Raw genomic sequence first — 16,288 nt, 5'->3', positions numbered from 1 at the left:
GGTTTATTTACTCATCAAAATTAAATTTGGAGCTTCCTGGGTAGCTCAGATGGTAAAGAGTCTCCCTGCAATGTTGGAGACCTGGGATCTATCCCTGGGTCAGGAAGATCCTCTGGAGAAGGGAATGGCAACCCACTCCAGTATTCTTGCCTGAAAAATCCCATGGAGGAAGAGACTGGCAGGCTACAGTCCATGGGGTGACAAAGAGTCAGACAGGACTGAGCAACGAACACTGTAACTATACGAATGTACATAGTTACATTCAAGTATGTAATCCAGTATTGTTAACTATAGTCATTATGCTTTACATTAGATTCCCCAGAACTTATTCATCATATAACTGGAGGTTTGTATCCTTCACTCCTTCTTCACCTCATTTCTCTTGGTTATGTTGTTGTTTAGTTGCTTAGTCGTGTCCTACTCTTTGTGACCACATGGACTGCAGCATGCCAGGCTTCTCCGTCCTTCACCATCTCCCAAAGCTTGCTCAGACTCATGTCTATTGAGTTGATGATGCCATCCAACCATCTCATCCTCTGTCATCCCCTTCTCCTCCTGCCTTTGATCTTTTCCAGCATACTCGGGTTTCTCTTCAGATCATATAAATCTTTCTTGGTTATATTTATCTTTAAGTACTTTGAAAGCTATGTTTGACTACAGTCATTACAAAAAGTATTTGACATGAAAAGGCTTTTGACTCAGTTATCAAGTTCTTTTCTTGCCCTCCTTAGTACCTATTCCTGTCCTTGAGTCCCCTTAGATGTCTAGATTCCTGATGCCGTTTCCTGGATTTAAGACCTTCTAAAATTTTCCATCCCCCACCCTCATTTTTTGAGTGCATTAGTCTGTTTTAGTCAATGTATTACTTAGGACTAATTCTTTGGCAAATGGTATAATTCAGACTAGATTAAGGGAGAAAAGGGAATCATCCAGAAATCTTAGGAGCTTCAGGCACAGTTGTATCTGGGTGTTAAAATGTTTTCAGGCATTCTCCCTATCATTTGGCTGCTCCCCTCTATCTGACTACACTTTTCTGTAGTCTTTCCCTAAGAGATGCCAAAGTAGTCACTAAATTTTCAAAACTTAAATCCCACCACTCTAACCTTTATCTCATAGGGGAAAAACCTGGGTCACACCTACGCGTGAATTATCCACTATGAATAAGGAGATGGAATATGATTATTGGCTAGTCCAAAGTCATATGTCTTACCCTGAGGTCAAAAGATGGCCACGTCCAGCCTTCGCAACAGATTGACTGAGAGTGGTGGAGGGAGGCTTCCCAGAGGGTGAGTGGACTAGGGACAAGAAAGCACTCTACGCACTGATGCCCACTCTACCTCTGCTTGTCTACAGTCCGGCTGGATGGGATTGCCTGATTTCCAGCTCTTCCTCTTCTCCCATTTCTACTCCTGGAGACTATTCTTCTTTCAGCAGGAAATTTAAGGAACTCTACGATAATAGTTTGGAGAAGGCAATGGCAACCCACTGCAGTACTCTTGCCTGGAAAATCCCATGGATGGAGGAGCCTTGGTAGGCTGCAATCCATGGGGTCACTAGGAGTAGGACACGACCGAGTGACTTCACTTTCACTTTTCACTTTCATACATTGGAGAAGGAAATGGCAACCCACTCCAGTATTCTTGCCTAGAGAATCCCAGGGACAGGGGAGCCTGGTGGGCTGCCATCTATGAGGTCGCACAGAGTCGCACACGACTGAAGTGACTTAGCAGCAGCAGCAACAGCAGGATAATAGTTTAGGTGCTCTGATGACCAGCCTCATTTTCAGTCCCTTATGACCAAGGTCGCATCTTTATCTGTCATACTACATTGGTCCCTATCACATTACCCTGTGGTATTTTCTCCATAGCACTAGTTTACGCTTTCCTTCCATGTTTTTTTTGTTGTTGTTGTTGACCTCATTGATTCTGCTTGCTCTGTTTCTCTTTCAATATTATTTCAGCTGAGTTTATACCCCTGACTCTATTTAATGATCCCTCTCTGTAAGTTTCACTTCAACATCAGCTTCAGTTGCTAATGACCTCATCCTCTATGTTCCCCAACTTATATATTCCAAAGTGGGATTGTGTTGACTCTGTAGGGGAGGGATGAATAATTTACTCTTCTAAGTTCTCTCCAGGATCTCTATAACCAAAGACAGATTAACAACTAAAAAACAAACAGAAGTTTATTAACAAGTATACCTCATGTATACATGGGAGATACCCAGGGAAAAATGATTAACTCTCCTAGGTGGGTTAGAATTCAGGCTCAAACACCATCTTCAGCCAAAGACAAAAGAGAAAAAAGTGTGGGGAGTCAGTAACTAGGGAGGTGACCAGGAAAAAGAGGAGAACAGGATTATGATTTGTTGTGAAGATTTAAATGTGTGCCTTCTACACTGATAATATAATTTAGAGTCTTCCTTTTCCTCCTAGAATGGAGATGGAGACACCCTTACAATCAGATTTTTTTTTTAATTAATGTAAATTTCACTTAAAGGGTGACTTCTACTCTGTTTCTAGATTGTTTCCTGTGTTGTCTGCTGTTTCTTAAAATCAGCAGCTCAAAATAACCCTTGGGCCAGAGGCATATTTTGGGATGCTATATTCTACTATCCTTCAAATGTAAACTATCTTTTAGCCACATCATATATCCACGATCAGCCTACAGATATTTGCGTGCTGTGTGATTGCTCGGTTGTGTCTGACTCTTTACAACCCATGGACTGTAGCCCGCCAGGCTCCTCTGTCCATGGGATTTTCCAGGCAAGAATACTGAAGTGAGTTGCCATTTCCTCCTTCAGGGGATCTTCCTGACCCAGGGATTGAACCCGAGTCTCCTGTGAGTCCTGCATTGGCAGACGGGTTTTTTTTTTCTTAACCACTGAGCCACCTGAGAAGCCCCTGTGGATGACTAGGCGCTCTAAATGTGCCCATCTCTGCTCCTCCCAGTTTTGGCTGAGGGAAGAGAAGGTTTGTTCTGTGCACAAATCATGGCTTCAGTAGGAATCCCAAACGGGGCAGCTTCCCTTATAACCTTATAACGGCTGTGGGCAGATCAAACACTAACATTTATAGACGTGTCTGGAGAATACCTCTAGAGATGCCACTCTTATAATGTGTTAGAAATGTTTGCTTTTAATCAAACAGACTGAATTTTCCACAGCCCCATTATTTCCCTCAGGACTCCCTGCTTCTTATAGGTCCTAAGTTGTTTCAGCCCACTGACAAAACTCTCCAGACCCCAAATCCTTCTTCTCTCCTACAAGAGCGTTTTCCACCTCTTTTTTAAACTACCTCTCTCTTCTCCAGTCATGGCCAAACACCTCCTTTAGATTAAAGAAAGAAGAAGGAACATTTCGACATTTATCCTTGACTCATGCCCTGTGGCATTCTTCCAGGGGAGCCTGAACATTGATGAAGAGTTTATCCTGAGACAGTTTGACATTAACTATCAGAGCAAACCATGCTATAATGTGCTTCACACAATAAGACCCAGCAAAGTTCCTCTGGAGCTAAAGAAAAGGAGTGGGCTAAATAAACTGCAGGAACCACAGTTGTTCCAGAAACTAGACTGTGAGCAGAGACTTCGGAAACCACAGGTAATTGCAAAAAAGGGAGAAGACTGAGAGTCAAAGAAAATTAAATTATATCAAAATGTTAAATGTTCTTGAATTCTGGTACCTCAGAAGGCACTGACCTTTTTCAGTAAAATTTTTGCAAAATTCTTTGATGTTTAATATTTGTTCTAATAAATAAACATCTGTTAAGTGAGTGAATATTTAATACATCTAATGAAGTCAGTTATACAAACAAGGCATGCCATTTAGCATTATTGGTGATATCTGAAGAGTCATTAGTTCTTTTTATGTGTTTTATGTATTGAAACAATCGGTTTGTTTTATATGTTGAAACTTATCTCATGCATTTTACATGTTGAAATTCCAGTAGTCAGTAGAACTATACATGTTTTTATAGTAAACTATAATATGTTTACTATTATAAGAGTAAAATGCTGCAGTCAATGACTGGGGACGCTGTTCCTGTCCATAGAATTCTTGAATTTTTATGGTGGTGTTTTTGACCACAAACCATCATTCTTGACCACATGCTTGCCTGATAATTAACAAATCGCTCAGTTTCCCAGCACCAGTTTCCTGTGAAGACAGAACGAGGAAACAGTAGAAAAAACAGGCTGTGTTCCAAAAGGAAGTACTATGAACCCCTAAGAACCTTTCTATACAATGTGTTAGGGCAACTCTATATTTACAAGTCAAATTGTGCCAGTCCGACAGCAGATTCCAGTGCCTAAGTGGGAGTTGTGGGGTGAGGTGGTTATACAGTTTGCTTCTCTGAAAGTGAAGATAATAATTACCTTCTGTCTTTTATACTAAGTGCGTGTTCAGTTGCTCAGTTGTGTCTGACTCTTTGCGAACCTCATGGACTGTAGCCCACCAGGCTCCTCTATCCATGGAATTCTCCAGGCAAGAATACTGGAGTGGGTTGCCATTCCCTACTCCAGGTTTGATACTATTTTTCCAATGTTTTTGACACAGTAACTTTGCCATTTATAATTGAACATAATCAGCTGACCTAGTTTTACACTCATGATGTTTTCCACCCTTGACTGGGTTGCATAAAATTTATGAAAACTGTGCATTCTGTCACTAATATCAGCAGTTTAAATTTTCCATTTTCCACTCATCTTTCTAAAGTGTAAAGTATAAAATGATCCTGGGCAGGCAAATTATATCCACATGGTTCAGGCACATGGGGCCTGAACCAGTGCTTGTTCTGAATCTGAGCTGAATGAAATTGTGCAAGTCCCTGTACTTACAAATAATTGCACAAATACTGCTTTATAAAGCATGGTGCTTATTGCCAAAATCAAACTTTTGACTGGCAGATGGAGGATCACTGTGCAAAAGTTCAAATAGATTTCCACATGGTATCATTTTCCTTTGGCCTGAGGGACTTCCTTTAATACCTTTCTTTGATATCTCCTCTGCCTGCAATGCAGGAGACCCATGTTCAATCCCTGCATCCGGAAGATCCCCTGGAGAAGGGAATGGCAACCCAGTCCAATATTCTTGCCTGGAGAATCCCATGGATAGAGGAACCTGGCAGGCTATAGTCCAGGTTCACAAATAGTGAACCTATAGGGGTCACAAACAGTCAGACACTACAGAGTGACTAACACTTTATATACACGTCACACTCAGCCAGTGTAGATCTGCTGGCAATGAATTCTCCCAGCTTTTCTAGGTCTGAAGCTATCCTTATTCTTCCTTCATTTTAAAAGGTATTTTTATGGGTATAGAATTCTAGATTCAAGAGTTTTTTGTTTGTTTTCAGTACTTTAAAGATGCCCCGCTGTCTTCTTGGTTGTATTGTTTAAATCTTATGTCATTCTTATCTTTGTCACTGATTTTGAGTAGTGTGATTATTATACACATTGGTATTTAGTTCTTCATGTTTTTTATGCTTGGGGTTTACTAAGCTTCTTTGATCTATGAGTTTATAGTTTTCAACTATTGGGGGAAATTTTGGCCATTACATGGTCAAATGTTTTTTCCTTCAACCCCCTCCCAGGACTCCAATCACATGTAAATTAGGTTGCATGAAGTTGTCTTATAGATTACAGCTGCTCTGTTCAGTTTTGATTCTCTCTTCTCTGTTTCTATTGCTATGTCTTTAAATTCTCTAATTTTTTTCCCGCAGAAGATTGAGGGCAAGAGGAGAAAGGAATGATAGATGATGAGATGATTTGATGGCGTCACTGGCTCAACGGACATGAGTTTGAGCAAACTCAGGGAGATTGTGAAGGACAGGGAAGCCTGGTGTGCTGCAGTCCGTGGGTCACAAAGAGTCAGACAGGACTTAGTGACTGAAGAGCAACGGACATCTAGCGAGTAGAGACCAGGAATGCTGCTGAACCTCTTGCAGTGCATAAGACAGCATCCTCCCCCCACCCTCAACAAAGAATTACCCAGCTCAAAATGTCAATAATGCCTAAGAGACCTAATTTTAATCCAGCAAATGTTTAATGAGCACCGATTGTGTCCTAAGTATTGTTTTAGATGCCGGTCTCAGATGCCTACATTTTAGAAGGTGAGAGGTGAGATAAGCAATCAGAAAAATATTTAGGACTTCCCTGGTGGTCCAGTGGTTAAGAATCCACCTGCTAATGCAGAGGACATGGGTTTGATCCCTGATCCTGGAGCATCCCACATACCGTGGGGTACCTAAGCCCATGCGCCACTACTATTGAGTCTATACTTTAGAGCTGCAATTACTGAGCCCACAAACCTCAACTACTGAAGCTTGAGCATGCCCCAGAGCCCATGCTGTGAACAAGAGATGCCACTGCAATGAGAAGCCTGCATACCACTAGTAGAGAGTAACCCCTGCTCACTGCAACTAGAGAAATCCCACTCACAGCAACAAAGACCCAGCACAGCCACAAAGAAAAAAAAATATTTAGCATATCAAGTGGTAATAACTGCTGTTAAGAAAAATGAGTCAGGGAAAGAAGACAAGCAGTATTGTGATGGGGGTTACAGTTTTTGAACCGGGTGGTCAGGGAAGACACAACTGAAAAGATGACCTGAAATAGATAAGGAGTGAGCCGTGTGGATGCCTTGGGGAAAAGCACTATGGAGAGGGAACAGTGAATGCAAAGGTGCTGAGGCAGCAATGTGGCAGGTGCTCTAGAAATAACAAAGTGGTCAGGAGGGTTGGAATGGAACTCATAATGCTGAATCCAGCTCTGAGAAGGGATTGCCCTCCTGTGTGTTCGGTCCCATCCTGTCTTCCTCAGGCAGGTGTTTCTGGCTTGACTCTAGAATGGCCCACACATTCCACCTATGAGTGACCCCAGGGACTCAGTCCATGGAATTTTCCAGGCAAGAATACTGGAGTGGGTACCCATTCCTTCTTCAGGGGATCTTCCTAACCCAGGGATTGAACCCGAGTCTCCTGCATTGCAGGCAGATTCTTTACCATGTGAGCCACCAGGGAAGCCTGAGAAGAGGGAGGAGCAGGATCTTTGTGTTTCATATCTCTTAGTCCTGTGCAAACATTAGACCTCCTTCCATGATGAGACAATGAGTGGGTATTGCATCACAGCACTGGGCTATGAACTAACAGATGAACTGATGTTGCCAAAATACTGGCCCTCTGTGCACCAATACCAAAAAGAAATATGGGGACGGAGTTTTGGAGGAAAGAGAGTCACTTTATTTCTTTGCCAAGCAAAGAGGGAACATGGGAGGCAAGTGCCTCAGAAGCTGTGCCCTCCTTCCTGGGGAATAGGGAGAGGTCTTAGAATCAGGACTTGTAGCCAGGGTAGGTGATAAGCGTGAAAACAGTGGAGGTCTTGTATTTTTCTTTCTTCTGCAAAAATTTCAAAAGGGCCACAGCTGGCGTCAGGAAGCTCAGTAACTGGGTCTGTTCTCTTCCAAAGTTATCGACTGGTGACCTTCTTCCTGAAATGAAGAATGCTACAGGGGAGTGTTACAAGAGAGTGTGGGGGAGAAAATGCCAGATGCAGGATCACATAAAGGATACAGTTCACATCAAGTCAGAAAGTGATTAAGGAATTAACTTTGTGAAGGACAAATCTAGTTGCATATTCTACAGATTAGTAACAGTTAAAACTGCAATTGCTTAACTTTTACAGACTTGGTTTGCTGTCTCTATGGCTATTAACTCCTTCCTTTGTTTCTCTTGCTTGTTAGTAGGAAAGAAAAGTTTCATTTGTTTTTTTTTTTTACAACATGAAGACTTTATTTCATAACACTGAAATAGTCAACATTTTACATTACACATGTATTTTTGAGGTATTCACCCATTTTAGTGATTTCACATTTAAATGATTTCACATTTAAAGAATTGTGCAGCCATCACTGCAACCCCATGTTAGGATATTCCCATCAATCCACAGATCTTTCAAGCTCATTTCCAGGTAATCCTCTTTCCTACAGTCTGCTTCAGGCAGATCTACTTTCTTTTCTTTATATTTGTCCAGAAAAGTTTCTCTTTTTGTTGTAACACTGAGTCATGGGAGAAAGAAAGACAACATCTCTTCTACCCCTTTCTCTCTTTCAATTAAAGAGACAAGAGATTGGTGGTGTTGGATAGCATTTGGATCAAAAGTAATGTACCACTTACAAAGCTGAACACAGAGCTGGACTAATAGGTTAATACCATTATTTTGATTGAGTATTATTGAAGGTCATTACCCTTCATTGAAATATTTGATTTCTAGCTGTTTTACATAGTTCTTTCATTTTTTCTTCCCAATAACCCTATGGGGTAGATTGCGGGGAGTGAGCTCCGCCCGTGGCAAAGGTCATGAGGAAGGAGGCTTGGCATACGCAAAGGCGGGATCAAGCCTCAGGGGTCTCCCTGGAAGTTCTCGAGCATCTAGCCCCAAAACCAGAGTCTGCCTACTTTCTGCTTTGTGCTTTCACCTACACCTCTGACTTTACGGGGGGCTGTCCCCCACTACCTCTCTCTGAAAAAAGAGTTAGCTTACAGCTCCAGTTAATAATTCCTGGGTGTGACAGTGTTTAACCTACAAACTCCTTTGGAAATCCTCTAGCCTGCCTGAATAGGTTTTTCCGGCCACATGTGATTGTTCAGAGCCTCCCAACTGTGAGAGGCAGGAGATGTTCTAAACAGTCTAAACACAGATTCCTTTGAGTAGTTAAAAGATTGATTAGAAATTGTATTGGTGAAGGGTTTTTCACTTATTGGGCCAATGTTTGCTGCTAAGTCTCCATACTCCTTACCTACTGTGTCCTTGGCAGTGTATTGATTGATATAATGGGTGTATAGAAAGGTAAGTAGTAGCCTCAATGTTTGTAACCTTGGACCCTTGAGTTAATTCTTTTCTTAATTGAGCCCACCTCACCTTTGCCCTATAGGAATGCAGCTTTGTCCAATGCTTTTTTGGAGGCTGGTGCCTGACTTTGGAATAATCACCTTTAGAGAAAGATAAGTTTCTTAAAATGTTAACAGGCCTCCTGGCCAGAAGACGATGTAATTCACCTGAACTTTTGCATATGATAAGTTTGAAAGCCTGGCTTCGATTAGGACCAGGAACCGCCGTCCTTGCATGACTCCACCCCTTCCCCCATTATCCTCTATGCACAACTTAAGGTATAAAAACTACTTTGGAAAATAAAGTGCGGGCCTTGTTCACCAAAACTTGGTTTCCCCATGTCGTTCTTTCTTTCACCTTCTAGCTGAATTTTTCCTCTGAGGCGGGGAAGCTCGTCAAGCCTACTAATTTTGCCTGGGCTTCTAAGATCCGACCAGGGAGTCCTTAGTGTCTCCTCTCCTTTGGGAGAACGGGAGGACGCTTGCGGTCTTCGTAGGTGACGTAAATTCCCTGCTTTGGAAGTTTATTCAGCCTCTTTTCTCCACTGAATTTCCTCACTGAGCTGTCCTCATCCTATTACTCTTTATATCTTTGATAAAATATTTAAATAAATAGGTCGCCGACGCCGTCCCCGCTTCGAATACCCTGGATCAGCCGGGGCTGGACCCCGGCAGTAGATAACTATTATCTCTATTTTACAAATGAAGAATTTGAGTAACTTGTCCATGGTCTCATAGCTACTAAGTTGGAGAGGGCTGGATTTGAGTCCAGGTTTGTCTAAATTGAAGGCCATGCTTACCTACCACATTATTTTCTCAGTCGTAAACTTTTCATGTTTGTAAAATCAAAGCCTACTGACACTTCATAAAATGCCTTGGAAAGGAGTAAGCATAAATTAAAAATAAATGGTACCATTTTCACAAGTTTAATTTTAGATTTATTGAAATGACAAACCGAACAAATTAATGAAATTGGGAATTATGTTATTTGTACAGAAACCTCATAAACCAAAGTGGGTGAAGATGAGATATGGAGCATGGTATCTGAACCCCAAGTTGTGGAAAAAGCAAAGAGCTGATGAGCCTTTGGTTGACCCCAAGGTCTTACATAAAGCTCAAGATGAGAATTTTAAAAAGGAGCTACAGGAGCAGGTATGTGTGTATGCTGAGACTTGATCATCTGACCTAGAGCAACTGCCACTTCATATTGAGTCAAAGTCTCTGGAGAAATTCAGAGGCTGCTGAAAGTCTTGTAACTTGCGCATTGAATTTGACAATGAGAAAGCCAAGTCATTTTATGAGGAATATGTAATAAGCAAGACTTGAAATCTCCTAGCTTCATGGTAGACACAATGTCTCTAAAGATGGGGCAACCACTCATTGTCCTCCTACTCTTCCTGAGTCCATGGATAAATTGGTTGTTCAAAGGGTGGTGTGACTTGGTAGGACCATCTCAGTTGAGAATGGATATAATGTCATGAGTTCTCTTTGAGTGAAAATGTGAGGTTTTGTTTTGTTTTTTAATCAGCAATGAATGAATGTTAAAATTGTGATAAAAAAAAAAAAAACTACTTTTATGCCATTCAGCAGAGTTGCAGGATCTCTCTGAGAGAAAAGGGACAAAGGTTAAGCACTGTTTGATGTTACAAAGCACCAAACACACAACAAGGATACGTTCTGGTTTTACTGTAGGTAAGCTGTGTGCCTGCCCATCTCTAGTGAGCAAGGACCTGATGGAAGAAGATGCTCACTATAGTCCTGAAATTTTGGAAATTTTGATGCAATGCTTATACAGGACTCCTGAGAATATTTGTGATCCTCTTCTCTGGATCAGCAGATTCAAAACTTCTCCCAGATAACATTGTAAAAACATTTCAAAAACATAAAATGCTATAAAAGTTTGGCTACTCATTCATTCAAAAGTCACTCATCAATTACCTCCTTTTGCTTGGAAAGCTGAGGCAGAAAGTATTTTATCTTTTCTAGAACTGGGTATGAAATTCTTATTTTCAAATGGGAAACATGACATGAATTTATGAGCCCAAGATGCTTATATATAAGCTTCAAAATAAATAATATTAGGCAGAGTTTCTTGTCATACAGTTTTTGGAGCTGCCTATCTAAATTTATGTGAGTTTAACATATGACACGCTAGCAAAGTAATGCTCGAAATTCTCCAAGCCAGGCTTTTTAACAGTATGTGAACCGAGAACTTCCAGATGTGCAAGCTGATTTAGAAAAGGCAGAGGAACCAGAGATCAAATTGCCAACATCTGCTGGATCATAGAAAAAGCAAGAGAGTTCCAGAAAATCATCCACTTCTGCTTAATTGACTACGCCAAAGCCTTTGACTGTGTGGATCACAACAAACTGAAAAATTCTTCAAGAGATGGGAATATCAGACCATCTGACCTGCCTCCTGAGAAATCTGTATGCAGGTCAAGAAGCAACAGTTAGAACTGGACATGAAACAATGGACTGGTTCCAAATCGGGAAGGGAGTATGTCAAGACTGTGTATTGTCATCCTGTGAGTATATCATGCGAAATGCCAGGCTGGATGAAGCACAAGCTGAAATCAAGATTGCCGGGAGAAATATCAATAACCTCAGATATGCAGATGACACCACCCTTATGGCAGAAAGCAAAGAACTAAAGAGCCTCTTGATGAAAGTGAAAGAGGAGAGTGAAAAAGCTGGCTTAAAACTCAACATTCAGAAAACTAAGATCATGGCATCTGATCCCATCATTTCATGGCAAATAGATGGGGAAACAATGGAAACAGTGCCAGACTTTATTTTGGGGGGCTCCAAAATCACTGCAGATGGTGACTGAAGCCATGAAATTAAAAGACGCTTGCTCCTTGGAAGAAAAGCTATGACCAATCTAGACAGCATATTACAAAGCAGAGACATTACTTTGCCAGCAAACGTCCATCTAGTTAAAGCTATGTTTTTTCTGGTAGTCATGTATGCATGTGAGAGTTGGACTAGAAAGAAAGCTGAGTGCCGAAGAATTGATGCTTTTGAACTGTGGTGTTGGAGAAGACTCTTGAGAGTCCCTTGGACTGCAAGGAGATCTAACCAGTCAATCCTAAAGGAAATCAGTCCTGAATATTCGTTGGAAGGACTGATGCTGAAGCTGAAACTCCAATACTTTGGCCACCTGATGCAAAAAACTGACTCACTGGAAAAGACCCTGATACTGGGAAAGATTGAAGGCAGGAGGAGAAGGGGATGACAGAGGATGAGATGGTTGGCTGGCATCACCAACTTGATGAACATGAGTTTGAGCAAGTTTCAGGAGTTGGGGATGGATAGGGAAGCCTGGCATGCTGCAGTCCATGGGGTTGCAAACAGGTGGACATGACTGAACGACTGAACTGACTGACTGAATATATGACATAAAACGGTTCCAGTTTACTTTCAAAAAATAACCAAACATCCTCAATGAGTTAAATATTTAAAAATAAAAACAGTAATGAAACTTTTGATTAAGGTGTCTAGAAGTTCTCTTTTAAGAAACATATTCTTTTTTTTTTTAAAGATTTTTTTGATGTGGACCATTTTTTAAATCTTTATTGAACTTGTTACAATATTGCTTTTGTTTTATGTTCTGGCTTTTTGGCCCCAAGGCATGTGGGATCTTAACTCCCTGGCCAGGGATTGAACCCTCACCCCCCTGCATTGAAAGGTGAAGTTTTAACCACTGGACCGCCAGGGAAGTCCCAAGAAACATATTCCTAAGGACTTAAATAATTTTACAAAAAGATTTATCTTAATGGTGAAAGCCAGTAAAGACACTTGTCATAATAGTTACAGTCAACTCATGAAAAAGAAATAATACTTAAATTTTGGAAATGTGGTTTATAGAACTATTACAGTAAAAGACTGTTTATCAGGCAGTTTAGACACAGGAAGGACTCAAAGCAATGGAATTGTTCTGTAATGACTTTTGTAAATCACACTTTTATAATACCTGAAGACTGAATATCTTGTGTACTTTAAGTGATGCCACTTGGCTATGCACCTCAGTTCACAAGACATGTATGCAGTTGTGTGCTGCTGAGGGCCAGTCGCCATGAGGGCATGGCTGTCTTGCTGGAAACACGAGTTTTGACTATTCTTAATTTAATTCATTTGGAAAGTGAAATGGCCTTAAAGAACTGAATTACAATGATAACTTCTACACCAAGATTATAAATTCAAATAAATTGAAGAAAAACCAAATGAATGCATGAATACCCTGAAGACATTGGGACTGGATCAAATCTTTTTTTTTTTTTTTTTATCATGCCCTTTGGAGTTAATTCTAAAACTTGCAGATACATACTGAGTAGGAAAACACTCCCATTTCTTCCTCTACCACTCTCAATTCTGGTCAGCAAACGTGCTGAGGTTTTTTTTTTTTCCCCACACCAAGCAGTTTTCTGATTCTCCAACACCAGCTGGATGTCCTACGATTGTACTCAATGCTGACACTGCCTACCTGGAGACGCATCTGATCCCACAGTTTAAAGGCTCAGACCCCAAGACTGCCTCCACTGCAAATACCAGTCTCAAGTCCAGGTTGTCACCCCTGCTTCTGGCTGAGTGGCTGTAAATCAAAGGTTCCCATGACTCCCTCCTTGGGTTTGATCGTCTGCAAGAACAGCTCACAGAACTCAGGAAAACAGTTTACTTACAATCTAGTAAGATTACCAGTTTATTATAAAGAGGTATTTTCAAAAGCAGCCAGATGGAAGAGATGCACAGGGCACAGTATGTGGGCAGGACTCAGAGCTCCCTTACCTTCCCCAGGTACCTTCACATCCTTACCAACACGAAAGCTTGCCAAATCCCCTTCTTTAGATTTGTACAGAGGCTTCATTATACTGGGCTTCCCTGGTGGCTTAGATGGTAAAGAATCTGCCTCCAGTGCAGGAGAGCCAGGTTCAGTCACTGGGTTGGGAAGATCCCCTGGAGGAGGGCATGGCAACCCACTCTAGTATTCTTGCCTGGAGAATTCCATGGACAGAGGAGCCTGTTGAGCTACAGTCCATGAGGTCACAAAGAGTCGAACATGACTGAGCGATTTTAATTGATTACATCACTGGCTGTTCCTGATTAATTCAACTCTAGCTCTTCTCCCCTCCCAGGAGGTTGAGGTTGGAGCTGAAAGTGCCAACCCTCTAATTACATGGTTGGTTTCCCTGGCAACCTACTCCCATCTTGTAGCTATCTGGGGGGTTTCCAAAAAGACCTCGTTAAGATAAACTATGTCGTGGCTGAAAGGTGCTTGTTATAAATAAGGAAAAACTCACCTCTGTGGCTTTTATCACTTAAGAAATTTCAAGGCTTTTAGGAGCTCTGTACCATTAATGGGAAGAAGACCAAATACATATTTCTTATTATAAATCACGGGCTTCCTTGGTGGCTCAGATGGTAAAGAATCCACCTGCAATGCAGAAGACCTGGGTTCAATCCCTGGGTTGGGAAGGTCCCCTGGAGGAGGGCATGGCAATGCACTCCAGTATTCTTGCCTGGAGAATCCTCATGGACAGAGGAGCCTGGTGGGCTATAGTCGATGAGGTCACAAACAGTCGGATGTGACTGAGTGACCAAGCACAGCATAGCACATTATAAATGACAGTATCACAATTATTAATCTCAAATAGAGTCTAGACATCCTAGGTCAATAATTATCTAATTGATAAAATGTGTTGCTTATCCTTAATACAAGAGTAAGAAAAAGACCAGGGAAAGGAAAGTTGGGTATCTTTTGAAAACCTTTGTGGTCATCAACTTCTGAACATTATTTATACACATATTCCCACATGAAAAGGAAGTAGTTTAAAATGAGGTACTTGATAAAGGGCTCAGTGCTTTTAATTAGGACAAGTATGACATGAAGCTTCTGACAGCTGACTGTTTTTTAAACTGTGGACCCTCTTTCAGGAGGAGTTACTTGTGGACCTTCATGGAGCTGTTGCCTTTAAGAATTTTATTCTGAGCAGGGGCTACAGGATGCCGAGTGTGAGTAAAGGGTCATTTTGGAGAGACCCGCTTAGGGGCTCACAGTTGCTAATGGGAAAGGGGTCAGTGCCCTGATGAAATACTTCTTTTCCAGGCACACACCAGGACTCAGCCCTGGAGAAAGGGTGTGCTTACCCCAGACAGGGGCCCACAGATGGCGTTTGTTGTTTTGCCCTTTTCATTCTGCCTGTTTGCTTCCTGTTGACTCACCTTCCTTGGGTTTGGCCTTAATGGGACCAAATGAAAGGGATCTGTGTGCAGGGAGAGAGGCTGCTGCTAAAACACTGAATCCTCCAGGAATGTTGTCTCCCTCACTTCCACTTCTAAGGTCAAGGAGCCGTGCTGGGGTCAGGACCAACTGGAGCTGGGAGTCACAGTACTACTATTGTGCTGTATGTGGGCAGGAGGAGAAGAGGATGAGATGGTTGGATGGCATCACCGACACAATGAACATGAGTTTGAGAAGCTCTGGGAGATGGTGATGGACAGGGAAGCCTGGTGTGCTGCAGTCCACGGGGCTGCAAAGAGTCAGATACGACTAAGCGACTGAACAACAATGCAGGGTACAGGAGGATGCAGACTAGGCCAAAGGGTCACTTCCCAGACATCCCTGAGGGCTCTTCTGTCTTTTTCTCACTTTGTGAGCCTGTGCAGCTGCCCCTGCTGCCTCCCACGTGGAGACTGTCCTGGAAGATGACAAGAGTGGGGCGGGAGGCTGGTAGAGCAGACGGTTGAGCAGGAGGGCCGGCAGCCTGGAGCTCTGTCCCTAGACCAGCCTGTCACCACAGCAGGAAGCCAGGCCGGCCTGGGGCCTGAGTCACGGCTGATGAGTTCTGAGCTTGTCCAGTGTCTCCTGTGTGCACTCGGCCCGAGGAGTCTTTAGGAGGCCGTGCAGCCAAGATGGTAGACTTTCCTGGAACCACGATACTGGATTTCTTTTTTCCAAGAGTGATAGAACGAACAATAACTTATACTGACTGGCAAACGGTGGAGAAGGAAATGGCAGCCCGCTCCAGTATTCTTGCCTAGGAAACCCCATAGACAGAGGAGCCTGGTGGGCTAGTCATGGGGTCACAAAAGAGACACCTCTGAGCAACTGAACAACACCACACTGGCAAATAGGTATTCTGATCAAGCTCAGATACAGACTGATTCAGAGTGAAATCAGGCGATGTGAGGGGAAAGTCTAGTGTGTGACATAGACCAATGGGCTAAAAGACTCTGTTATAGAACTAGCAATGAAATCTATCCTTTAGCTCTGAGCATCAACTGTAGGCCTACTAGATGTAGTAATGTACTCATACACATTTATGGATTTATAATAACTGCCTCATTTGCATATACAGCCTGCATAAGTATATTTATATGTATAATATATAAAATATGTGTAT

The 16,288-nt window shown here is 42.1% G+C and overlaps 1 protein-coding gene across 32 annotated transcripts in view; it reads left to right on the top strand.

Moving 5' to 3' along the window:
* FAM47E (family with sequence similarity 47 member E) overlaps positions 1-16,288 on the top strand; it is a 34,672-nt gene that overhangs the window by 16,971 nt on the left and 1,413 nt on the right. For 7 of the 32 annotated variants that reach the window (XM_086405290.1, XM_086405289.1, XM_086405279.1 and 4 more), the window contains 3 exons: positions 3,401-3,601; positions 9,882-10,037; positions 14,820-14,897. In XM_086405290.1, the coding sequence (XP_086261416.1) occupies positions 3,401-3,601; positions 9,882-10,037; positions 14,820-14,897 (435 nt within the window). Of the gene's footprint in view, positions 1-3,311; positions 3,602-9,881; positions 10,038-10,577; positions 12,375-14,819; positions 14,898-16,288 lie in introns of those variants that run through there. The other 25 variants (XM_086405294.1, XM_086405293.1, XM_086405283.1 and 22 more) reach the window with 7 other exon arrangements.

This window comes from Bos grunniens, chromosome 6, assembly GCF_055505025.1.
Source record: "Bos grunniens cultivar Pamir isolate PY7600 chromosome 6, Bosgru_T2T1.0, whole genome shotgun sequence".
NCBI classification, from domain to species: domain Eukaryota; kingdom Metazoa; phylum Chordata; class Mammalia; order Artiodactyla; family Bovidae; genus Bos; species Bos grunniens.
This window is presented reverse-complemented; position numbering and strand designations above follow the sequence as displayed.